The sequence below is a fragment of the Quercus suber genome, unplaced genomic scaffold (genome assembly GCF_002906115.3).
Source record: "Quercus suber isolate HL8 unplaced genomic scaffold, Cork oak 2.0 scaffold_749, whole genome shotgun sequence".
Classification (NCBI taxonomy): Eukaryota; Viridiplantae; Streptophyta; class Magnoliopsida; order Fagales; family Fagaceae; genus Quercus; species Quercus suber.
This window is the reverse complement of record NW_027070185.1, coordinates 115,684-135,617: the sequence shown is the minus strand read 5'-3', so window position 1 is coordinate 135,617 and position 19,934 is coordinate 115,684. Positions and strand designations below refer to the sequence as shown.

General features: G+C 34.5%; 2 protein-coding genes across 3 annotated transcripts; both read right to left on the bottom strand.

Annotated features, from left to right (window-relative positions):
- Positions 1-3,082: 3,082 nt before the first annotated feature.
- LOC112014134 (helicase and polymerase-containing protein TEBICHI) lies at positions 3,083-15,207 on the bottom strand. Of its 2 annotated transcripts, XM_065766831.1 has the most exons (15): positions 15,013-15,207; positions 13,966-14,913; positions 12,935-12,999; positions 11,304-11,409; positions 10,990-11,175; positions 10,626-10,826; positions 9,123-9,284; positions 8,801-9,040; positions 8,415-8,681; positions 7,792-8,142; positions 7,492-7,644; positions 6,573-6,719; positions 6,055-6,273; positions 5,766-5,883; positions 3,083-3,895 (listed from the first exon to the last, which is right to left on the bottom strand). In XM_065766831.1, the coding sequence occupies exons 1-15, from the start codon at positions 15,067-15,069 to the stop codon at positions 3,741-3,743; spliced, it is 3,375 nt and encodes a 1,124-aa protein (XP_065622903.1). In that variant the 5' UTR covers positions 15,070-15,207; the 3' UTR covers positions 3,083-3,740. The 2 variants fall into 2 exon arrangements, with proteins under 2 accessions (XP_065622903.1, XP_065622904.1); XM_065766832.1 differs by lacking the exon at positions 3,083-3,895 and having other exon boundaries at positions 5,796-5,883; positions 6,055-6,269.
- A 473-nt stretch (positions 15,208-15,680) lies between these two features.
- Positions 15,681-16,949, bottom strand: LOC136061425 (helicase and polymerase-containing protein TEBICHI-like). Its single transcript, XM_065766820.1, has 3 exons — positions 16,786-16,949; positions 15,985-16,427; positions 15,681-15,834 (listed from the first exon to the last, which is right to left on the bottom strand). The coding sequence occupies exons 1-3, from the start codon at positions 16,819-16,821 to the stop codon at positions 15,681-15,683; spliced, it is 633 nt and encodes a 210-aa protein (XP_065622892.1). The 5' UTR covers positions 16,822-16,949.
- Between the last annotated feature and the right edge of the window lie 2,985 nt (positions 16,950-19,934).

Below are 19,934 nucleotides of genomic sequence, written 5' to 3'. Positions count from 1 at the left end.
ATTCAAATAAAGTAGATAGGATTAGGATTGCATTCTTAGTTTCAAAGTTGTGTTGCATTTACCATTAAATTCAAGTCCTATAATGTAAAATAGGAGGTTGATCTTGGTTGCCATTATTCATGAGGTTACATAATCATTGGTATTTAATATTTACTTTTTAACTATTTATGTACGTGAAAATATATGAAAAACCCAAAAGGTCTCTCTTTCTTTTAGTAGATTGGTTGTCTCAAATAAACTAATTAAACTCAATTTATTATTTCTGTCTATAACTGTATGTATTCATTTATGGTTTGTGGTAAAAAAAAAAATTCTTTGGATAGATGTGCGCAAAGATAAAGATTTGCTTTTAATTTTTTTTCTTTGGTTAAATGACTTAATATAGTATGAAATGACTATTTTTGTTCATGTTTTTGTTTTTTGCATATATCAAAATTACGATATTTTTTTCATTTCAAATTTATAATATCACAATTTTTTTAATTGTTAGCAAAATCTTTAAAACTCAAATTATCATGTGTTGTTAAATTTAGTAACAATGCTTTGTAGGGTTTCTCTTTAAACTAATTTAAAAAGAAATTATGTCATTTACATAATCACTTTTCAAAAACACTTACATTAGATTATCTATTATATACTCTCCTCTCATATTTAAAAACACCCACATAACTCTCTCACCTTCTCTCAACCCAAACCCACAACTTCTCACCTCTCTCTCAATTGCTGTTGTTGCTATGCTTATTCTTGTATGTCAGTTCTTTGATGATTTATATGGATTTTGTATTTAGGTTTAATGAGTATATGGGATCTAGATTTAAGATAGGTTTGATGAATTTGCAAAGGTTGCTGGGATTCAAGAGGAGATAATGAAGGAAGAGAGCTAGAAAAAGGGAGAGAATTAGATGGGAGAGGTGATCCTAAAAAAAAAAAAAAAATTAAACATGTATCCAAATTCCAAAACCAAACCCCCCCCCCCCCCCCAAAAAAAGAAGAAGGAAGGATTTCGTCCCTTTTCGGCATACTGCTTTGTTCCATGATGTAATTCTTTTGTTTAAAAAAAGGAAAAAGAAAAAGAAAATTTAAATGCAATGATACATTGATACGTACATACAAAAATATTTTAAGGGAGAAAAAGAAAATATTTAGAGAAGATAAAAGTAAAATTTTGGTTGCTTTTGAGGGAACAACTTTCATGAAAACAAAAGATAAGAAGGGATAAATTTTGAATTTATCTAAAGAAATCTTGACCTCTTAAATCTAATTTGAATCAGAATTCTCTAATACTCCCCATTTAAAAGATTAATTGGTATAAATTTAGTATTTTACAGTAGAGTTTGTAACCTAATAAACTAATAAGATTAGGATCTATAATCACTTTAGGACTCCATGTAGAGAAGGAAAATTCCCGACCTATCACAAGCTGACACGTCACACTACCAAGTTCACAAAATGCAGCCAATTACAAGACGCCACATGCTGTTGCTAGGTTTTACTATTATTATTCAGAAGCCAACAGAAATTTGCTAGTGTCATGCAAGAACCAATCATGCATCAGCTCGTGCAAGCGATGACATAAGTAGCCTCGCACATGTAAGCAATGACCTAAGCAACCTCACACGTGTAAGCGATGACAAAAGCGAACCAATCAGACTGTGACATGTGTCACCAATCAGACTTCGCCACGTGTCGCTCATCCACCTCAAAACTCCTATAAATAGAAGCCTTCCTGAGACGTTTAGGAGGACACCAAGCCATTTGAAGCACTCAGAAGTCCAGAAGCTCTGCCGGAACCAAGCTCTAAAGCATTCAAGAATTTCAAGAACTTCAACTTCGAATACGAAGAACATTCAAAGAGAAGTCATCCAAATCATCCGCCTAGATCTAAAAGTTTGTGGGAATCAAGCCTAAAGTGTCCGAAAACATCAACAAATCACAAATCAGTGAAGTTCTACAGATCCAAGCTCCTAAAGCCCCGAAGAACTTCCACCATAAACCTTCAAAGACGAAGAACACACGAAGAACACGAAGAACGCGAAGAACAAAGGATTTCTAACAAGCTCATAGCCGGAGATTCATTGTAATTCCGTTTCAGCAATCTTCAATCCATCCCTCAACCAAATTGAAGGATATTTTGTGTTCAAGTCACAATCATATTACCATAAATCCAAATCAATAAGTCTTGCAAGGAGATTGAATCAGAAGATCACTCTTTTATAATCACAGAGAATTGTACCACACATATTCAATACAAATTCGTATTTGTGCAACTATTTTACTTGTTTGATTTATTTTGAACTAGAAATTTAGTCGTCTACACTCCAATTACAAAATATATATGCTATAACAATGTGTTACTATAAAGGGACATCAAGACATCTTGGGGAAGGAGACCAAGCCATCTGGAGCACAAGTAGCATCAGAGAAGATTCAAAAGCACTTAGAAGTACAAAAACTCTGCTGGAATTAAGCCTTGAATCCTCTAGGAACTTCAAGAACTTCTGTAACAACCCCGCCCCAACTGTGAAGATATTGTCCGCTTTGGGTCCCATAGCCCTCACGGTTTTATTCTTCCCCAAGTTGCGTTAGGGAAAAGGCCTCTACACATTGAAAGGAAGTCATTCCTTATAAACACATTCTCATATGCTTCCCTAGGTGATGTGGGATTTCATGGAATGCAAGACCCCCCTTTTTGGGTCACTACAATCCACCCCCCTTACGAGCACACGCATCCTCGCGTATGAGACCCACATTTCCGGGTAGGGCATGGCTCTGATACCATCTGTAACAACCCTGCCCCAACTGTGAAGATATTGTCCGCTTTGGGTCCCATACCCCTCACGGTTTTGTTCTTCCCCATGTTGCATTAGGGAAAAGGCCTCTACCCATTGAAAGGAAGTCATTCCTTATAAACACATTCTCATGTACTTCCCTAGGCGATGTGGGATTTCATGGAATGCAAGACCCCCCTTTTTGGGTCACTACAATCCTAAGCTTTGATACCACAATTGTAACGCCCCAAAATCATAAGCAATAAATGTCTATTTAATCTGAATAATCCATAAAAAAAAACGTGTATAAAAGAAGTAGTCTCATTACTGAATGATCTTGTCTAATAACTCTAGTATCTTGCCTTTGCATTTTTTGAAAATAAAAAATAAAAAAAAATAATAATTAAAATAAAGATGGCGTGTAAGTTACAGTCTTGCCACTTGCCTTTTTTGAAAATAAAATGTATCAAAAAAATAAAAAAGATGTCATATGGGTTAGTCACTGTTTGTCTGTGTCATACTTGAAGTCTCAAGTCTGATGCATTGGGAGTGGTTTTTTTATTTTTATTTTTAGGGGAATAGGGACTTCTTCAAATTACATAAGTATCTCTGCCCTCTTTGTTTGTCACTATTCTTTTTTCTTTTTCTTTTTTGGTTTCCCATCGTTCTTCAAAATTTTTAAGAAACTAATTACTGTTTACAATTGGTAGGCCCATAGTGGAGTAAATCGCGGGCCTAGAAAGTTTTTTCAAAGTACTGGTGTTCGGACTTGAATCAAAGAGCTCTTAATCAAACCTAAGATAGCTACTTTGAGACCAAGTGCCTAACCACTAGGCCAACCCCACTGAGTTCATGTCAATATTCATTAGTATACTTTTACTTTTCTTTTCTAAATTGCATTTTTGTTCTAGCCGTTTCATACTAAACAGTTGAAGACTTGGAGTATTCCTACATCATTTCATATATTTAAATTTAAAGTTGAGAAATGTGTTGCACATTAAATCCAAGTGATTTGAAAGCTGAGAAGGCAGCAACCCTTGCTTCTTCAGCTTTATCCAGAACAATTTTGCGTGCACCATTCTTAATCTTCTTGGCCACTCCAAGTTGTACACGTCTTTGTGCTGAACCTGCTAACACTCATATTAATCAACTTGTCAGGATTAAAAGATCTATAAAACCATAAATGCATTAAATTTTCAAATGAAGATGAATTACATGAAAACAACCTTAAACTGGAAGAAGAAAATGAGGGATAATAGCATACAGTGCTATAAATATAAAATCTACCACCATTAATAATCCAAGCATCACAAATATTTTAATGTCATCTTTAGAACTCTCCTTCCTCATACTAACAGATTAGTAACATAAATAATTTTTTGATAGATTAGAAATTTTATAAAAAGAACAAAAAGGCAAGGCCCTAGTACACAAGAAATATACAAGATAATTGCAAGAAAAATCTATGATCTAAAGCTACAATGATTTTAAAAATCCAACAAAGAGGAAGAAGCTAAACCCTGTGTTAGATTAAATGATTAAATTTATAATTTCCTAATAATTTAAGCTTTTGGGACAATCAATAATTTATTATGGTATCAGAGCAAGAGATTCTAGATTCAAATCCTATATCCACCTTACCTCCCATTTAAAAAAAATTCCACATGTTGGCCCCACTTATAAGGGCAGCTTAGGCCCACAAATGAAGGGAAGGTGTTAGATTAAATGATCAAAATCACCATTTCCTAATAACTTAAGCTTTTGAGACAATTGATAACTTATCAACCTGATTGCCCTCTACCAATCAAACAAAGATCTCAAAAATAAAAGTTTCAATTGCACATATGAGATCTCCATTCCATCAACATCTTGCAATCATGCTTCCTCCAAATGCACAATATCAAGCATAGAGGAAGAGCATTCCACACATTTAAACTTTGACGTCTCTTGAGAACACCTCCAACACATGAAAAGCTCCATCAAATTAGGCATTACCCAAGAAATTCCAAACAAAGCAAATACTAACAATCACAGCTTGCTAGCAACATCACAATGCAAAAAGAGATGCTTAATCGACTCCCCAACAACTTTGCACATACAAGACCAATCAACAATGATGATCTTATGCTCCCTTAGATTATCAACTGTTAAGTAAACAACAATACTTAACCCATCCTACCCAAACTGCTCCTATTAATTTTTTTTTTTTTTTTGATAAGTAAAGAAAATTTTATTCAAAGACATAATAATGAGTCACCCAAGTATACAGGAAGTATATAGCAGGGGACCAGAATAATCAAATACATAAATTACAAGCATTCATCAAATCATAGACCAAAAAAATAGAATGACTTCCTATGATAGACATCCAATCCGATAGAGATTTAAAGAAGAAAAGTTCTAAATCAGCTATATTCCTTTCAAAATCTTCAAAACACCGATTGTTTCTCTCCTGCTCCTATTAATATAAACCGCATAAAGGATGTCAAAAATGTTATTAACAGATAGTGCAAAGCTTGAGAGATAGTAAGACACCAATCAAGAGCATCATTGTTTAGCATCATTTAAACAATACATTTACTCTACTATAGCAACATCTTTATTCAAATTCTCCTCCCCACCCCCAATTATTAAATAAAAAACCCAATTTTGGAGAGACCAATAGAAAGGAGCTTTAGTTTGTACCATTTTACCTATCAAAAGAGAAGGCGGGGGAGGGGGGGGGGGGTGGGGGGGGGAGAGAGAGAGAGAGAGAAGACCAATAGAAAGCAAAATATTAGATAGATGAAACTTCCAAAAGAAATTTGACAAGAACAACATGCTATAACCGTCATGTCAAGAAATACCATTAATGGCCACAAAACAAATACAACTTATGGTCCATACTATTCTTTGGTTTGAAAATCCATGACAAAACAAAGATATTTTCATGCATGAATTGAAATGTAATTATAATTATGAACCAATATCAGAGACCAAAAATCTCGTAAGTATCACCTTCTGTAGCCCATGAAGAAGATTCAAAAAGAGTTTTGGTAATTTCAGGAACAGATGCTTCTGCAATTGCTAGAGGTGTACACAAGCCAGCTTTGTAGAGTGTTCTTGCTTGAGAACCCTAAAAGTCAAATAATAGAAACAACCAATCCTTGACTATTTATAAAATGTTCTAAAACACTAAAACTCAAATAATAAAAACAACCAATCCCAAATTATTATAGAAACATGAAACCACTAGTGAGGTTCTCCTCAAGACAGTAACAGAAAGGTAGTTTGCTAATAGAAGTACCTTAACATATGGAATTGTAGTAAGCTCTACAATTTCTGCTCTCACTCCAAATGAAACACGATTTTGGAACTTGGCAACCAAGCCTTCCAGATCATGCCATCCAAGCCTCTCACAAAATAAAGTAACCATTGATGCAAACCTTCCAGCATTCTCTTGTAAGGCTTGAACCATGCCTCGAGCCACTTTAAAAGCTTCACAAACCTCAGCCACAGGAACTTCCTTCATCCCAGGTTTAAGAAAATGTATTTAGCAAAACAAGAAAACCAAAAAACAAATACACATCAACAAAGCCATCCCACATAAAGACGACTTAGAATCCTATCAAAGTAACCAAACTAATAAATATGCAGTCCAAGTGAAAATCAAGGAAAATAGACCAGAAGATTAAATTGAATGTTATCCCAAGTCACAGTCACCTCAAACATGCAATCCATATAATAGCATGCAATATATAGTATTTGGTTTGCTGACATTCACAAATTGAGGAAAAATAGGAAATCTATTAGTGCATGCAATACCTGCACTAATCTTGATAAGATGAGTGCAACATAGAAACGTTTACACACTCGAAGTAGTTCACTTGATTGCTTTGAAATGCGCAAAGGTGCACCATGTGCCATGCGCATCAGAAACGGCTCAACAACTCCAACTCGATTGCCCACTGACTGCATTTCATGCAATTGGGAAGAGAAATTAAATCATTTTTATTATAAAATCAGATGTAAAGATGAAAATTACAGGCTGAGAAATAAACCACATTAAAGTTTAAAAATTTTAAATTCAAAAAAAAAAATAATAATAATAATTTATTAGCATGATTCTGAGAAGATGGAATCATCTACTAAGGAAATCCAATACACAATCATGGATTTATGAAGAAAGAAAGCATACTTTATATTGATTCTACCATTAGGTAAATCTCTAAATCTAATTGCTCTTAAAAATACAAACAATTTGTTACTGTGACAAGCCAATGAGCTCTCGCTCAATTGGCACCTTGTTCCCTTATAAGTTCTAGGTGGATAGTGAGGTTCTAGGTTCAAGACCCATTGGTTGTGTGTCTAACTAACCCAAAAGAAATATTTGATACTGCAAGACATCCATTTAAAGAGATCAATACTTTTAAAACTCCGCATGGCATTTAAAAAAACAATTTGGACGTCCACTTGGCGCATGAGGTAAACTTTAGATAATCCCAAAGGTGGAAGCACAAAACAAGTTCTTAGTAAACTTGAGGCTTGCCTCCAGTGATACAGGAAATCATCCCTTTATCATAGCACAACAAATGGAACTCCAAAAAGGCCTCCCATGACAAAATTACATAAGCCTAGTGTTCAATAGAAAATGGAGGGTCAATAATATAAACCAAGAAAGAGTGATTGATAATGAATTTCCTTTTCGAATCAGAGAAGCCACTATAACAAGAAGCATAATTACCTGGTCAAGAGCAGATAATTGCATAAAACGTTCATAGTACAATTCCCAATCTGGCTCAACGTCAACGTTTATTGGTGTTACCAAGTAAACTAAATGCAAATCAGATGCAAGCACAAATCCTTCTCTTGCCCTTGAAAGATCATCCAGCACAATCTAGGTAACCAAACATAAGCATTGAATCAATTTCAACAACAAATTTTTTCCCAGAAATCAACATTACTTATTGCACAAAGAGTAAATCAACAGTAAGGAAATTAAATAAAAAGGAAAATAATGAAAATAGAAGATGCAAATTTTTACAAGTGATTCTTCTGGGCAAAGAGAACTGCCAAAAGCTGCTCGTCCAAGTGGTGTGGTACTGTATAACTTAGTATCATCATTCCATTCAAGAAATTTTTTATGGCACAACCACCGAAGAGATTCCTGAGCTGATTTCACCACATCTTCAAATGGCTTGGTGGAATTCAAAAGAGTACACCGAACATATCGATGAATATCATTAGCAGTTTGAACAATCCCACCAGCCACAACTTCTAAAATGGCATGAGTCATTCCATTCATATCTACAGATAGACAAGAATGCAATGGTGGACAGCTTTCATTAAGAAGTCCCATCATTCTTTTTATTTCTTCCGGTTTGCATATTAGTACCTGGTAAGGTAAAATCATTAGAGGAAAAAATCAACATCTTAATATAAAAACAGTGAATTATGTCCTCACTGAAATACACCAAAAAAGTAAGCCAAATATGATAAAAAAAAAATAAAGGTAATAAAACAATAACAAGCATCAATCAATTTGACATTTAAAAAGACAGTCAAAAATAATATAAGCAACTAGCAATCATCCCAGACAACAATAAAAAATAAGAGGTGCCTGGACTAAAATGAAACATAAAACAGGAACTAAAAAATCAGACATACACTTTCCCCCTTTGTATCTATCCCAGTCCGACCAGCCCGACCAGCCATCTGTTTGTACCTTGTCCCATCAATAAAATCACGACCAATCTTGGGTTGCCGAAAAATGACCCTCCTAGTTGGTAAATTAACCCCAGCAGCTAAGGTAGATGTAGCAATTAAGACACGTAAAAAGCCACTGCGGTAGCAGGTTTCAACAATCTCTCTCTCCTCAACCTTCAAAAAGGATAAATAAACATCCAAACCTTTAAAAGTAAGGAAATCCCACATCTGTCAATGACCAAGGAATCCCCATTAAAAATTATTTTAAGACAATCAAAAGACAAAGAAATCAAGTATATACAATGAAAAATAATGAAAGATACAGCCCCAACAAAATAAATAAATACCGTGAGGCCAGCATGGTGATAGGCAACACCAGAAGGGAGAGTTTCTTCCAATGTAGGATCCAGTCCTGTTGGACTCCTTCGCAAGGCATCAATAGCTGAAGTAATATCCAAGAACTCACTTTCATCATTACGAACATTAATAGAAAATCTTTTGAGGAACTTTGAAACATGCCTTGCAGTTAATTCACATCCCTTTCGACTAGAGCAAAATATTAACACTGAATGACCCTCTTGAACAACCTGAAATATGTTCCTTGGTACATAAATTTTCAACTTCTGGAATAATGCCCCAAAACAGCTTTACCACACAAGAAATCCCTACCTCATTACATAGCTCAACAATATGATCTGGATCTTTACCACCAAGGTCAGATGCTTTTGAGATTGTTCGAACAATATCCATTTTTTTGCTATAAATAGTGTTACCAACTTTAATATATTCTTCTAATGGAACTGGTCGAAAATTTGTCTGGTATAATGCAGCCTACATGCAGATTCAGGAAAAAATAGATCTATAAGTTTATCAACCACAAAAGAAGGCTACAGCAATCCAAGACTTAATATCCTCCCTCAAGGCAAGGTGTAAAATGTAGATACCACTAATTCAATTGCCTTAACATAAAAAAGAGAATTTATTTAAATATAAGGCATAAAATCATTTACAACAAAAATAAATGCACAATAGATGCATCATATAAACTTGAAGCAAATCGTTACGATCAAAGCTATCTGGTGCATTGTGTTCCTTTCACCTATGATATACCAACCCTAAGACAACAAATAATGAAAAACCCAAAAAGAAAATCTTTCAAGTATAGGGTCTTTCCATAACATTGAATTTTTTTTTTTAAAGCAATAAAAAAAAACTTTATTAAATCAAAAGAAAACGTGCCTGTCCATACACAAGCTGTGTACAGCAGGACAAAATCAGTAAAGTCTAAAAAAGAAGAAAAAGAATGCCATGGCAGAACAGTCATCCATTCAACCAGTACTTGCAGGAAAATGAACTTCAACTCACACGTGCTTTGTTCTATATCTTCAAAAGCTCTCTTATTCTGTTCCTTCCAAATTATCCACATAAAGCACTATCATCATAACATTGAAAAATAATGATAGCGACATCCAAAAATTGAGACATTAGTGTCAAAAAATTCCTTCTAGATGAAACAAGCATTTATTTCAAAAAAGTCAAAATCAAAAACATCCACAACCTCAGAGGTATAAGTTCTACTCTAGTATAAAGCATAAATACCCTATGGTGAGCTTCTATGATGTCAGCTGATTGCCAATCACTCCTAAATCTACAAAGGGAGTTACATGCACTACTTTTAAGAAAGAGGACTAAACTCTCATGTAGAACCCATCAACTAGATTTTTTAGATGTATCATTCCAAGACTCGTAATGGTCCTCCTAGAAAAGGACTAAGATATTTGATGAAATTAGAAATATATTAGGCAAGCTTCTACGAATCAATTTTGCGCCCATTTTTAGCTCTATTCCTCTGTATTCCAGATACGTATTAGGCTAATGATTCATCCACAGAACCATGGTTAGGTGGTATTTGGGGCATTTTTCAGGCATTGATTCCCTTCTTATGTAAAAATGTGTGACAATTGCAGATCTTTCCCCTTTCTTCTTTAGTTCAAGAAGTTACAGACACCTAGAGGATCTTGGTTTTTCAACTTCACCCTTCATCCGCATTCTCTGTTCTTACAAGTGAAAGAGTTGCCATTTGAGCTAGAGCTCATTGGCCACAAGTAGATCTTTACATTAAAATTAACGTGAAATACTAGAATATGTGTAATGAAAATTAGTTTGACTCACTTTAAGCCAATCAGCAACAGCTGCCACATTTGGCATGGTTGCACTCATCCCAACAATTTGCAGACCATGAGCAGGGTCAGCCTTACCACTGCTCATACCTGAACTTTCTCCACTACTTGATTCTGAATTGCCTTCATCAGCTGCATAACGAAGCTTTGTCAACATAAGTTCCAAAAGATAACCCCTATTCCGATCACCAACCTGTTGATGAAAATAAGGATGAGAACCTACTATGTGACTTGATCAGAGAGCACAAGCCTAAAGCCAAGAAGAAAAACTAAATGGAGAATGCCTTCCAAAGAGAAAATAAAGTAAAAAAGGCAAGATATCTACAAAATACCCCCACTGTCTTTGACTAAAATACCATGTGTAGTTCATCTATCACGATTATTCCAATTTCTGACAAACGACCCTCTTCAAGTAATCTGTTTATTAGAGGGTTTGCCTTCTCTATTGTGCAGACAGCTACAACAGTATCTTTAGGAAGTGTTCCACCACCTTGGTTTCCATAATAGCTACGAACATGCTTACCAAGTGGTTCAAGAAGGACCTCCAGATGTTCAGCTTGCACCAATTAGTACACAAACTAGAAATATATATATATACATAATTCGAATTAAGGAAACTGTAATAAATTTATGCTTGCATCAATTCAAAAAAAAAAATCCAGTAAAGCACCTTTTCTGCACAAATTGATACATAAGGAAGTACAAGTAGTGCAATTTTTCCAGTTGATATGACACGCCGCAACATCAAAATTTCAGCAACAAAACTTTTATTAGCACTGCAGCAAAGGAAGCAACGTGAAGCAACACAGAGGTTCTCAATAACACTTCCGCCCCCGCCCCCCCCCCCTCCCCCCAAGAAAAAAAACCTAAAAAAAAAAAAAAAGAGCTAAAACTTGCAATGAGCGCATAAATTTGGGGTAGATATGGATATAAATAGAACTGCCAATTATACAAATTCATAACACAAGCAATTCAAAAGTCACATGTATATATGATTTAGAAACAAATTGTGATTACACTAGAAAGAAAAATAATATATTTTCTCAAATATCAAACCATATACATTAGAAAATATCAAGTGTGTGTTAATGAATAAAATCTAGAAGCTAGAAGCCTTAAAATGCTCAGTGGCCTAGAACACTACCAATTGTTCCAAAAGTTTAAGCTACTAAGAAATATTGAATTTAATTATTTAATCATTATTCTAACACTCACCCCACATGTGGGCCAAGATGCCCTCTCAATAAGTTGGGGAATTGCCTAGGTGTTCTTGTGGTAGGCTTAGGGTTAGGAGGATTTAGAAATTCATGATTTAAAACCTTTAGAAAGAAGGGTTAGGGTTCAAGAATGAATAGAGTTTTTTAGGGAAGAGAAAATTTTAGGGTTGCAAAGAGGTAAGAAGAAACAGAAATAGAATCTGCCTACAGTTTGTGAACAATACACGTGAATAATACCCATGAATAGTGACAGAATATCAAAGAGAAGGGAAATATATGAGAGAAAAGAAGGGGGAAAAAATTAAGGACAATATGCCTCAATACTCAAAACACTCAATATTTTATTAACCAACATCAATTCATCCTTATTTGAGTACAATAATACATTTATTCAAACCTAAATCTTAACTTTTCCTAATAGAACTAGGACTCCTTTGATTAGTAAACCAAAGCCCACACATAAAATACTCATAAACTAAATAAGACTTACTTATTAATAGATACAACACAAGTCCCACAACTATGGCTCATAACCAACAATTGTAGAGTTACTAAAATACACTTGGCTATTTAATAACCAAATAAAACCAATTTAACTACCATGAACACTTATTCTTGGGCTTTGCATTAAATTTAGGCTTCTATAGAGGATATTGTTTCTAACCACGCTACAGTTGTGCTATCATAAGCAGGGCCCAACAAATGGGACTCTTAACTTTTTGAATGAAAGGTAGAGCACATACAAGGTTCAAACTCAGAACCACTTGCATCAATAACAAGATTAACTACCAACTTATCCCAAAAGCTTAAGATATTAAGAAAATTTAATCATTTAACCATTATTCTAACAAGCCTAACCAAGAATATAGCAACCAGAGCATCACAAATATTATTTGTCTTCTTCATATCTAACTACAGTAGATCATACAAAAAGTTAATTCCTATTGGTTTAATCGCAGGGGTTTGAAATACTAGAGGATTAAAAAAAAAAGTATTAACTACAAATAATAATAAAAAGTAAAGAATTAAGAGAGGATAGTATAACTGAAAACTTAAGATGAATTCTAAATCCATAGGAAACTACCTTGTAGATGCACAATATACTAAGTTTCTTCTCTGTAAGACGCCATCCACCTGAAGGCAGTCAACCTGAAGAATAATATAAAAAAAAAATTAAAAAAAGAAAAAAGAAAAAAAAGTATGTGTATCATGCTTCAAACCTAGGAAGCAAAGGATAGAGATACCTCATATTGATATGATATGATATAGATACACATCCAGTCATCATTGAAAAGTAGGCTACCAGACAAATCAGGGATACTACCAATAATAAATATAAGTTCCATTTTTTGTTCCATTCTAAATCAAACATAGATGCAACTCGGTAATTTAACCACACAGGCACTCATAAGTCAATCACATATGTAAACATATGTCATTAATCTCTTTGATGTCTTCACATACAATCACAATCCCTATATACTTTAAAATTGATAATGGCCATATCATAACATTTTTTTTATAAGTAATAAAAATATATTATAAAAATAAGAAAAGTATCACCTAAGTATACAAGGAGTATACATAAGACAAAGTACAACACTCCAAAAACCCATGAACTGAAAAATAAGTCATGAACTAAAGTGAAAGAATGACGGCCTAACACTACAACCCAATCCAGAAGAGTCTTGAAAAATAAAATTTTGAGATCTGAAACTGTTTTCTCCAAGTCCTCAAAATGGCCATATCATAACATTGAAGGTGTATGTAACAAGGGTCAAAAGTATCCAAGAAGCATCATCCAAATTTTACATTTTAAATTTGGTAATTGCATATGCCTATCAAATAATCACACACATCGATGAGTATCCAAGAAGTGATTGTCCCCACTACTCATAAGGATGCAGGTCCCATAAAGAAGTATCCATGCCACATAGCTTTAAACTTACAACATCTTAAAAACTAAAGCACATGAACATGATTGCAAGGGCGGTACTAATATATAATGTGATTGCAAGCATGGTAATAAAATACCGAGGTCTAGAACCCCAACCACATCTCCTCACATGCCATAATCCAATCAACCACCACAGCAAACCAAGAGTTTATAGTTACCTGCCAAGGATACAATTTCGAAATTCCTTTCTTTCTATATATGCCGCATACTTCAGATGGAAGCCAACGATTTAGATCTAAACGATTGTCAAGTGGCACAAAACTTGAAGGAGTACTTGCTCCATCCGATTTATGGTCAAGATTTAAATTTTTGACTTCATTAACTGGTGAATTAGATGTCATCTGATTTGAATCCTTGATTTCAATAACAGGTGGCTTAGATGTCATGCAATCATTATTTGGACACAATAAATCCACCTTCCTTTTAGTTACAGCAACTACAGATGTCATCTCCTTTCCCTCATGCATCTCTTCACCTGTCTGAACTTTGTCACATCGAATTGATGTATTTCCAGTTTCTAGCCCTTTATGACCTACAGAACCACATTCAGATTGCTCACCACCTTTATGAGAAGCACATTCTGAACCATCTACAGCAGGACAGTGCGGGGTACTTTCATCCAGGTTTTTGTCCTCAAATGAAAAGTCAAGATGCTTAACAGGAAGTGGGGATACTTCTTTATCCAGATCTTTTGTATGCTTCCCCAATGACCCCAAAGAAGTAATTAATTCTGTATGCCATACTCTGTTCTCACCCTTGTCCGATGTTTCCTTTGACTTGTCATGACAGATTCCATTTCTCAAACTGCACGAGTTCACGGTTTTACATTGGCTTTTTGAAATATTAGTTTCTTCAGCAGCCCTAGCAGAAATGTCAACCATTGGATCACAAAGACTATCAGCAAGTTGAATTGCTTCATTCCAAAAAGCTTCTTCTGATGAAAATACAGAGCTTCCACACATTGACCTGGGAGTTTCATGAGCACATGCTTTAACCATCAACGAACCCGGTGTGCAGAATTCTTTCATTTTTACAGATGACTCAGGAGTGTTACTGCATTTTTTCAAGAAGGCTTGAAGCTCAATGGGACCATTACCATCAGCAACCTACCCATGAAAAACAATAGTGAGAATAAATAATAGATTACTGAATCAGCAAAACCAGACTATAAGATTCATAACTGAGTAGTTTCAACTTCACCTTACCTCTCTAGAAGAGCCAAAAATAGATCCCATGGTTTTATCAACAAGAACGGACTGCATATCCTCAGGAATTTTCTTATCGGATCAAGTGATTTCACTTTCTAAAAGCGACTGATTACTGTTGCAATGCCTCTTCTTGGATGTTTTATCCTTCTTGTCCAGCCACGATGGACTACAATGTCTCTTATGGTCATTCACTTCTAGCTCTAACCCTAACTTTACATTTGATTGAAACTCATTGCATATAATAAAGCATCAGAATAACAGAAAGTAAAGGAACAGCACAGCAACTTCATACCAAACGCCACTATTGGAAAGAATACTTCAAAAACATAACAACAAAAATACATATAAAAAATTATGCCTGAAATTTATTGTACAGTGTTAGGTTCTAAGGTCTTAGGATTTTATGTATTTAGAACTCTAATTTGTAATGTTGGCAAACCATGATCAAAACATTGTATGGTGTCTTCTTTAGATTTGCTCAAAGTTGGTTTAATATTGTAAAGTTGGAATCGAGTGGCTGCAGAAGTACTTGGGACTCTCGGCCTGGCTCGATCGATCGAAGAATAGACTCGATCGATCGAAAATCGCACAGGTTGAATTTTCTGCAGAATTTCCAACTCAGCCCTACTTCATTAAACGTTTAGGGTTTTATGTTTTTACCCTAGTCAAGTGATTTCACCTTCAAAAAGTGACTGATTATTGTTGCAATGCCTCTTCTTGGATGTCTTATCCTTCCCGTCCAGCCACGAAGGACTACAATGTCTCTTATGGTCGTCCACTTCTAGCTCTGACCCTGACTTTACATTTGATTGAAACTCACTGCATATAATAAAGCATCAGAATAAATAACAGAAAGTAAAGGAACAGCACAGCAACTTCATCCCAAACGCCACTACTAACAAAATCCGATGCCAGACATCAGTAAAAGATACATATAAAAAATTGTGCCCGAAATTTATTGTACAGTACCCACAATACAAAGACAAAAAGTCAGCAGCAAACTTTTTGAGCTCTGGGTTCTCAACAGCTTGTGCAGAAGTTGAGCAACCCTTTGCAAGGCCTCCAACTGAAACATCCTCCACCACAGGTACTTCTCGAAACGCTTCCTTCTTAGCCGCTTCAACTGCTTCAGAGTGCAATTGTAACTTTGAAGAGGGCCGCATTTGTTCATCCTTGGAAGAATTATTAATCTCCAACGCCAAATTTCTTTTAACCGCGTCTAGCCTAGGCAACGAATCACGAGCTGTATAGGACGCTTTTGCATTGTTGTTGTCATCCTCTGAAGTCACCAAGTAATTGTCTAGAGTACCTTTGGCACTCGGAGACCCTTCTACGGTACCTTTCAGATCTTTTTCACTTCTACCAGACTTCAAACCAGGTGATACAGGTTTCCGTTTCTTCGAAGCAAAGAACTGTAAAAACCCAAATGAGTGGTCACTGAGAAATTGGGAGAACTAAAATAAACCCCGTTTGGCTACCAAGAAAGTGTGGAAAACGAAAAAGAAAAGCATCCAACATTAAATTGCAACTGAATTCCATGTAAATATTATTTTCTTGCTCAGCAACCAGACAATTTGTCACGGCATTTTCAAATTTATCAAAATTCTTGACGCAGTGTTTTAATGCAAGAGCGAACCTAGTGCTCGATTTGTAATCTTCGCTTAGCAAAAGAAATTTGAGTGTGATAAAGTGAAAGGATGTGGATCAAGATGACCGTTGAGAGTTTTAGGGTTTGAGAAATAGCGATATTGGATTAGAAAGTGGACGGACCTGATCGATGCGCGCCCGTGGCGAACTAGACGCCATGATCGAAGACGGAGTGTTTTCGGAGCGGTCTGCAAAACCCTAGTCATTTCTTTGCCATCGCCGAGACGATTTTGAATGTTCACGCACAAGCGCCAAAGTCTAGACAATATGCAGATGTACAGGAATAAGCGTTTTCATTCAAAAATTTTGACAATTTTGCAATTGTGCCCTTTTCCTTTTCTATATTTTCTTCGTTTACTCGAACTGTTGCCTTTTTTCCGTTTTCCCATCTACTATAGCTAATCGTGGAAATAATATGGGTACGAGTGAAACTTTTCGGTTTCCGTGTAAAATTAATGTTATTTCAATAACAAGTAGTCACGTTAGCTATTATGATAATGGGAAATGATATGTCTACAACATTTCTACAACATTTTTACAACAAATCTTAAGTGGCATGTTGTTATTGGTTGTTATTATTGGGGCAAAAGAGTAATCTTAGTGTTAATTTCAAATTTGAACCAATAATAACTAACCACCTGTGATTTGTTGTAAAAATGTTGTAGAAATGTTGTAGACGTAGCATCTCTCTATGATAATTGACGTGTTTTTAATATTACTCTTAAAATACATTTTATATATTTCCTTACTTTATGAGTAAACTTGCAAATCTAACTTTGATCAACATAATTAATCATAAACAATTTCACCGAAATACTCAATCATAATTGTCAATAATTTTGTCATCCAAGCAACATATCATGATATTTTTTATTGAGATATCTATAATTCAAATCCTTCGTCCAAATCGTAACTATTGAATTATCAATATATATATATATATACACATACACACAATCACAATTGGGTTTTGCAACCTAAAACCTAACTTGTTTTTATTAGCTTTTGGAGCTTTCAACCCTCCAAATTGAAGAATCCCACCAACCTAGTGGTTTGATGAATCATTGACCTTTGTTTTGCCATCCTCACCTCTCACCAGCATCATCCATCCTTCGCATTTGTCACACATCAAATATGAGTCTCACCCAATCTCAATCTAATGTGAGTCGCACCTAATCTCAATCTTTATTTGATATGGATCCACGTTGATGCCACTAGTTAATTTATCTACCTCCTCCAGCATCTAATTGCCATAACTAGTCATTGGCTTGAAAGTAATCTTTAACAAATCCTTTTTAGATTTAGTGATTGTCCAAAACTCAATCTAATCACGTTGGTTGACAATTTGACCCTCAACTCAACCAAACCCAACCCATGAACACCTCTATTTGAGAGCTTAAACAACAGGGAATATAATAAGGATGAAGAATTGCTCATTTTATTTTACTCACTAAAAGTGCCAAATCATGTTTTCATCCAAATTTGGGCGAACTATAGGAGAGTATGAAAATGTTTAAGTAACTTTTATTGGAATTTAAATAATACATCCCTTATCTACTTGTTCTCATTTTTACTCATCACCCAATTTCCTTGCCAATGGCACCTCCTTGTCTTCACATATTATTGAATTGAATGCCTTAAGAAAATACAAGATAATCTTAAAACCACAACAATGATGATGATGATGTTGTTGCTGTGAGTGTGTTTTTTTAAAGAAAATTATATCAAACACAACTAAATTTTCAAGAAATCAATTTTTCATTGAATAATCATTGAAATTGCTAATTATTTTAAGGTTTTGTTTGGAATCTGCTTATTTTGGTAAAATTTAAAAAATTTTGTTGAAAGTACTACAGATAAAGGTAAAAGTTAGCTGAAATAGTACAGTAAGACCCATAAATAGTACAAAAAGGTGCAGTGGAATCCATGAATAGTAGCAAAAAAAACTGAATAGTAAAATAAACTGGCAAAAATAATTATTGCCAAACACACTAAGGTAGCGTTTGGATTGCGTTTCTGGGCTGCGTTTCAGCGTTTGCGTTTTCTTTTTTTTTTTAAATAATTAAGAACAGTGTTTTCATGTGGGATGTTGTCTGTCAGTGAGTCTCGTGTACTGTGCACAAGACCCATTACCTCTTTGACCAGCAAATTTTGTACTGTGCCTGTCAATGGAACTGTTCATGAGATCTATAAACCTCTTTTTTCAAACAAACTTTTATTAAAAATAGATTTCACGATACTATTCACACATTTAAAAATTATTTTACTACAGTGTTTTTAGTTTTTAACAAAATAGGTGGTATCTAAACAGACCCTAAAAGTCTATTTGGATATCGTTTATTTCGCTGAAAACTAAAAATATTATAGCAAAATAAAATTTAAATGTGTGAATAGTACTATAGGACCCAGTTTTAAAGTTTTTATTTGTATTTTTTATGAATAAAGTACTTATGGGTCCCGTGAACAGTGCACGAGACCCACTAGAAAAGCATAATCCCATGTGAAACACTCTTCTAAAAATAAAAATAAAAATGCAAAGATGCAGACGCTAGCCTTTATCAGCTATATCCAAACGAATACTAAGTGTGTGTTTGAGTTATATAAATTTCCAAAAAACTGTATAAATGAGAGAATATATTATGAGCATGTTCCATGGAACGCTTAACTTGCAAGGTTGTTAGGCCCATAGATGTTGGGACTCTATTTGTGAATGGAGTAAATTCACAAGATATTTAGTTGTCTCCATTAAATTGTTAAAAACTTTGTAACTTAATTAGTTAACACATATATATTAGGACAAAAATTAGGTACAGTACCTTATAGGTGCTATTTCTTAAGTTCCCCTCTTAAGATTCAATAATGTGGCTACTTAACTAAAAAATACACTTTCATTGCATGAGAAAAAACTTACATGGTAGAATCTTAAAATGGGAATTTAATGAACAACATCTAAGTATTGTACCTAAGTCTTGCTCTATATATTATATTTTTTAAAAATCAAGACTTAGGGAAACTTAAGGAACAACACCTAAGTACTGTACCTAAGTCTTACTCTATATATTATATATTTTAAATAACAAGACTTATGTACAGTACTTATGTGTTATTCCTTAGATTCTTCTCTTAAAATTCGATCATGTAGATTTTTTCACATGGAATGGAAGTGTATTTTTAAATTAAATAATTATATGACAGAATCTTAAAATGGGAACCTAAGAAACCTAAGATTATGTTTGATAACCGTTTTTGTCTTATATTTTTAAAAACTTGTT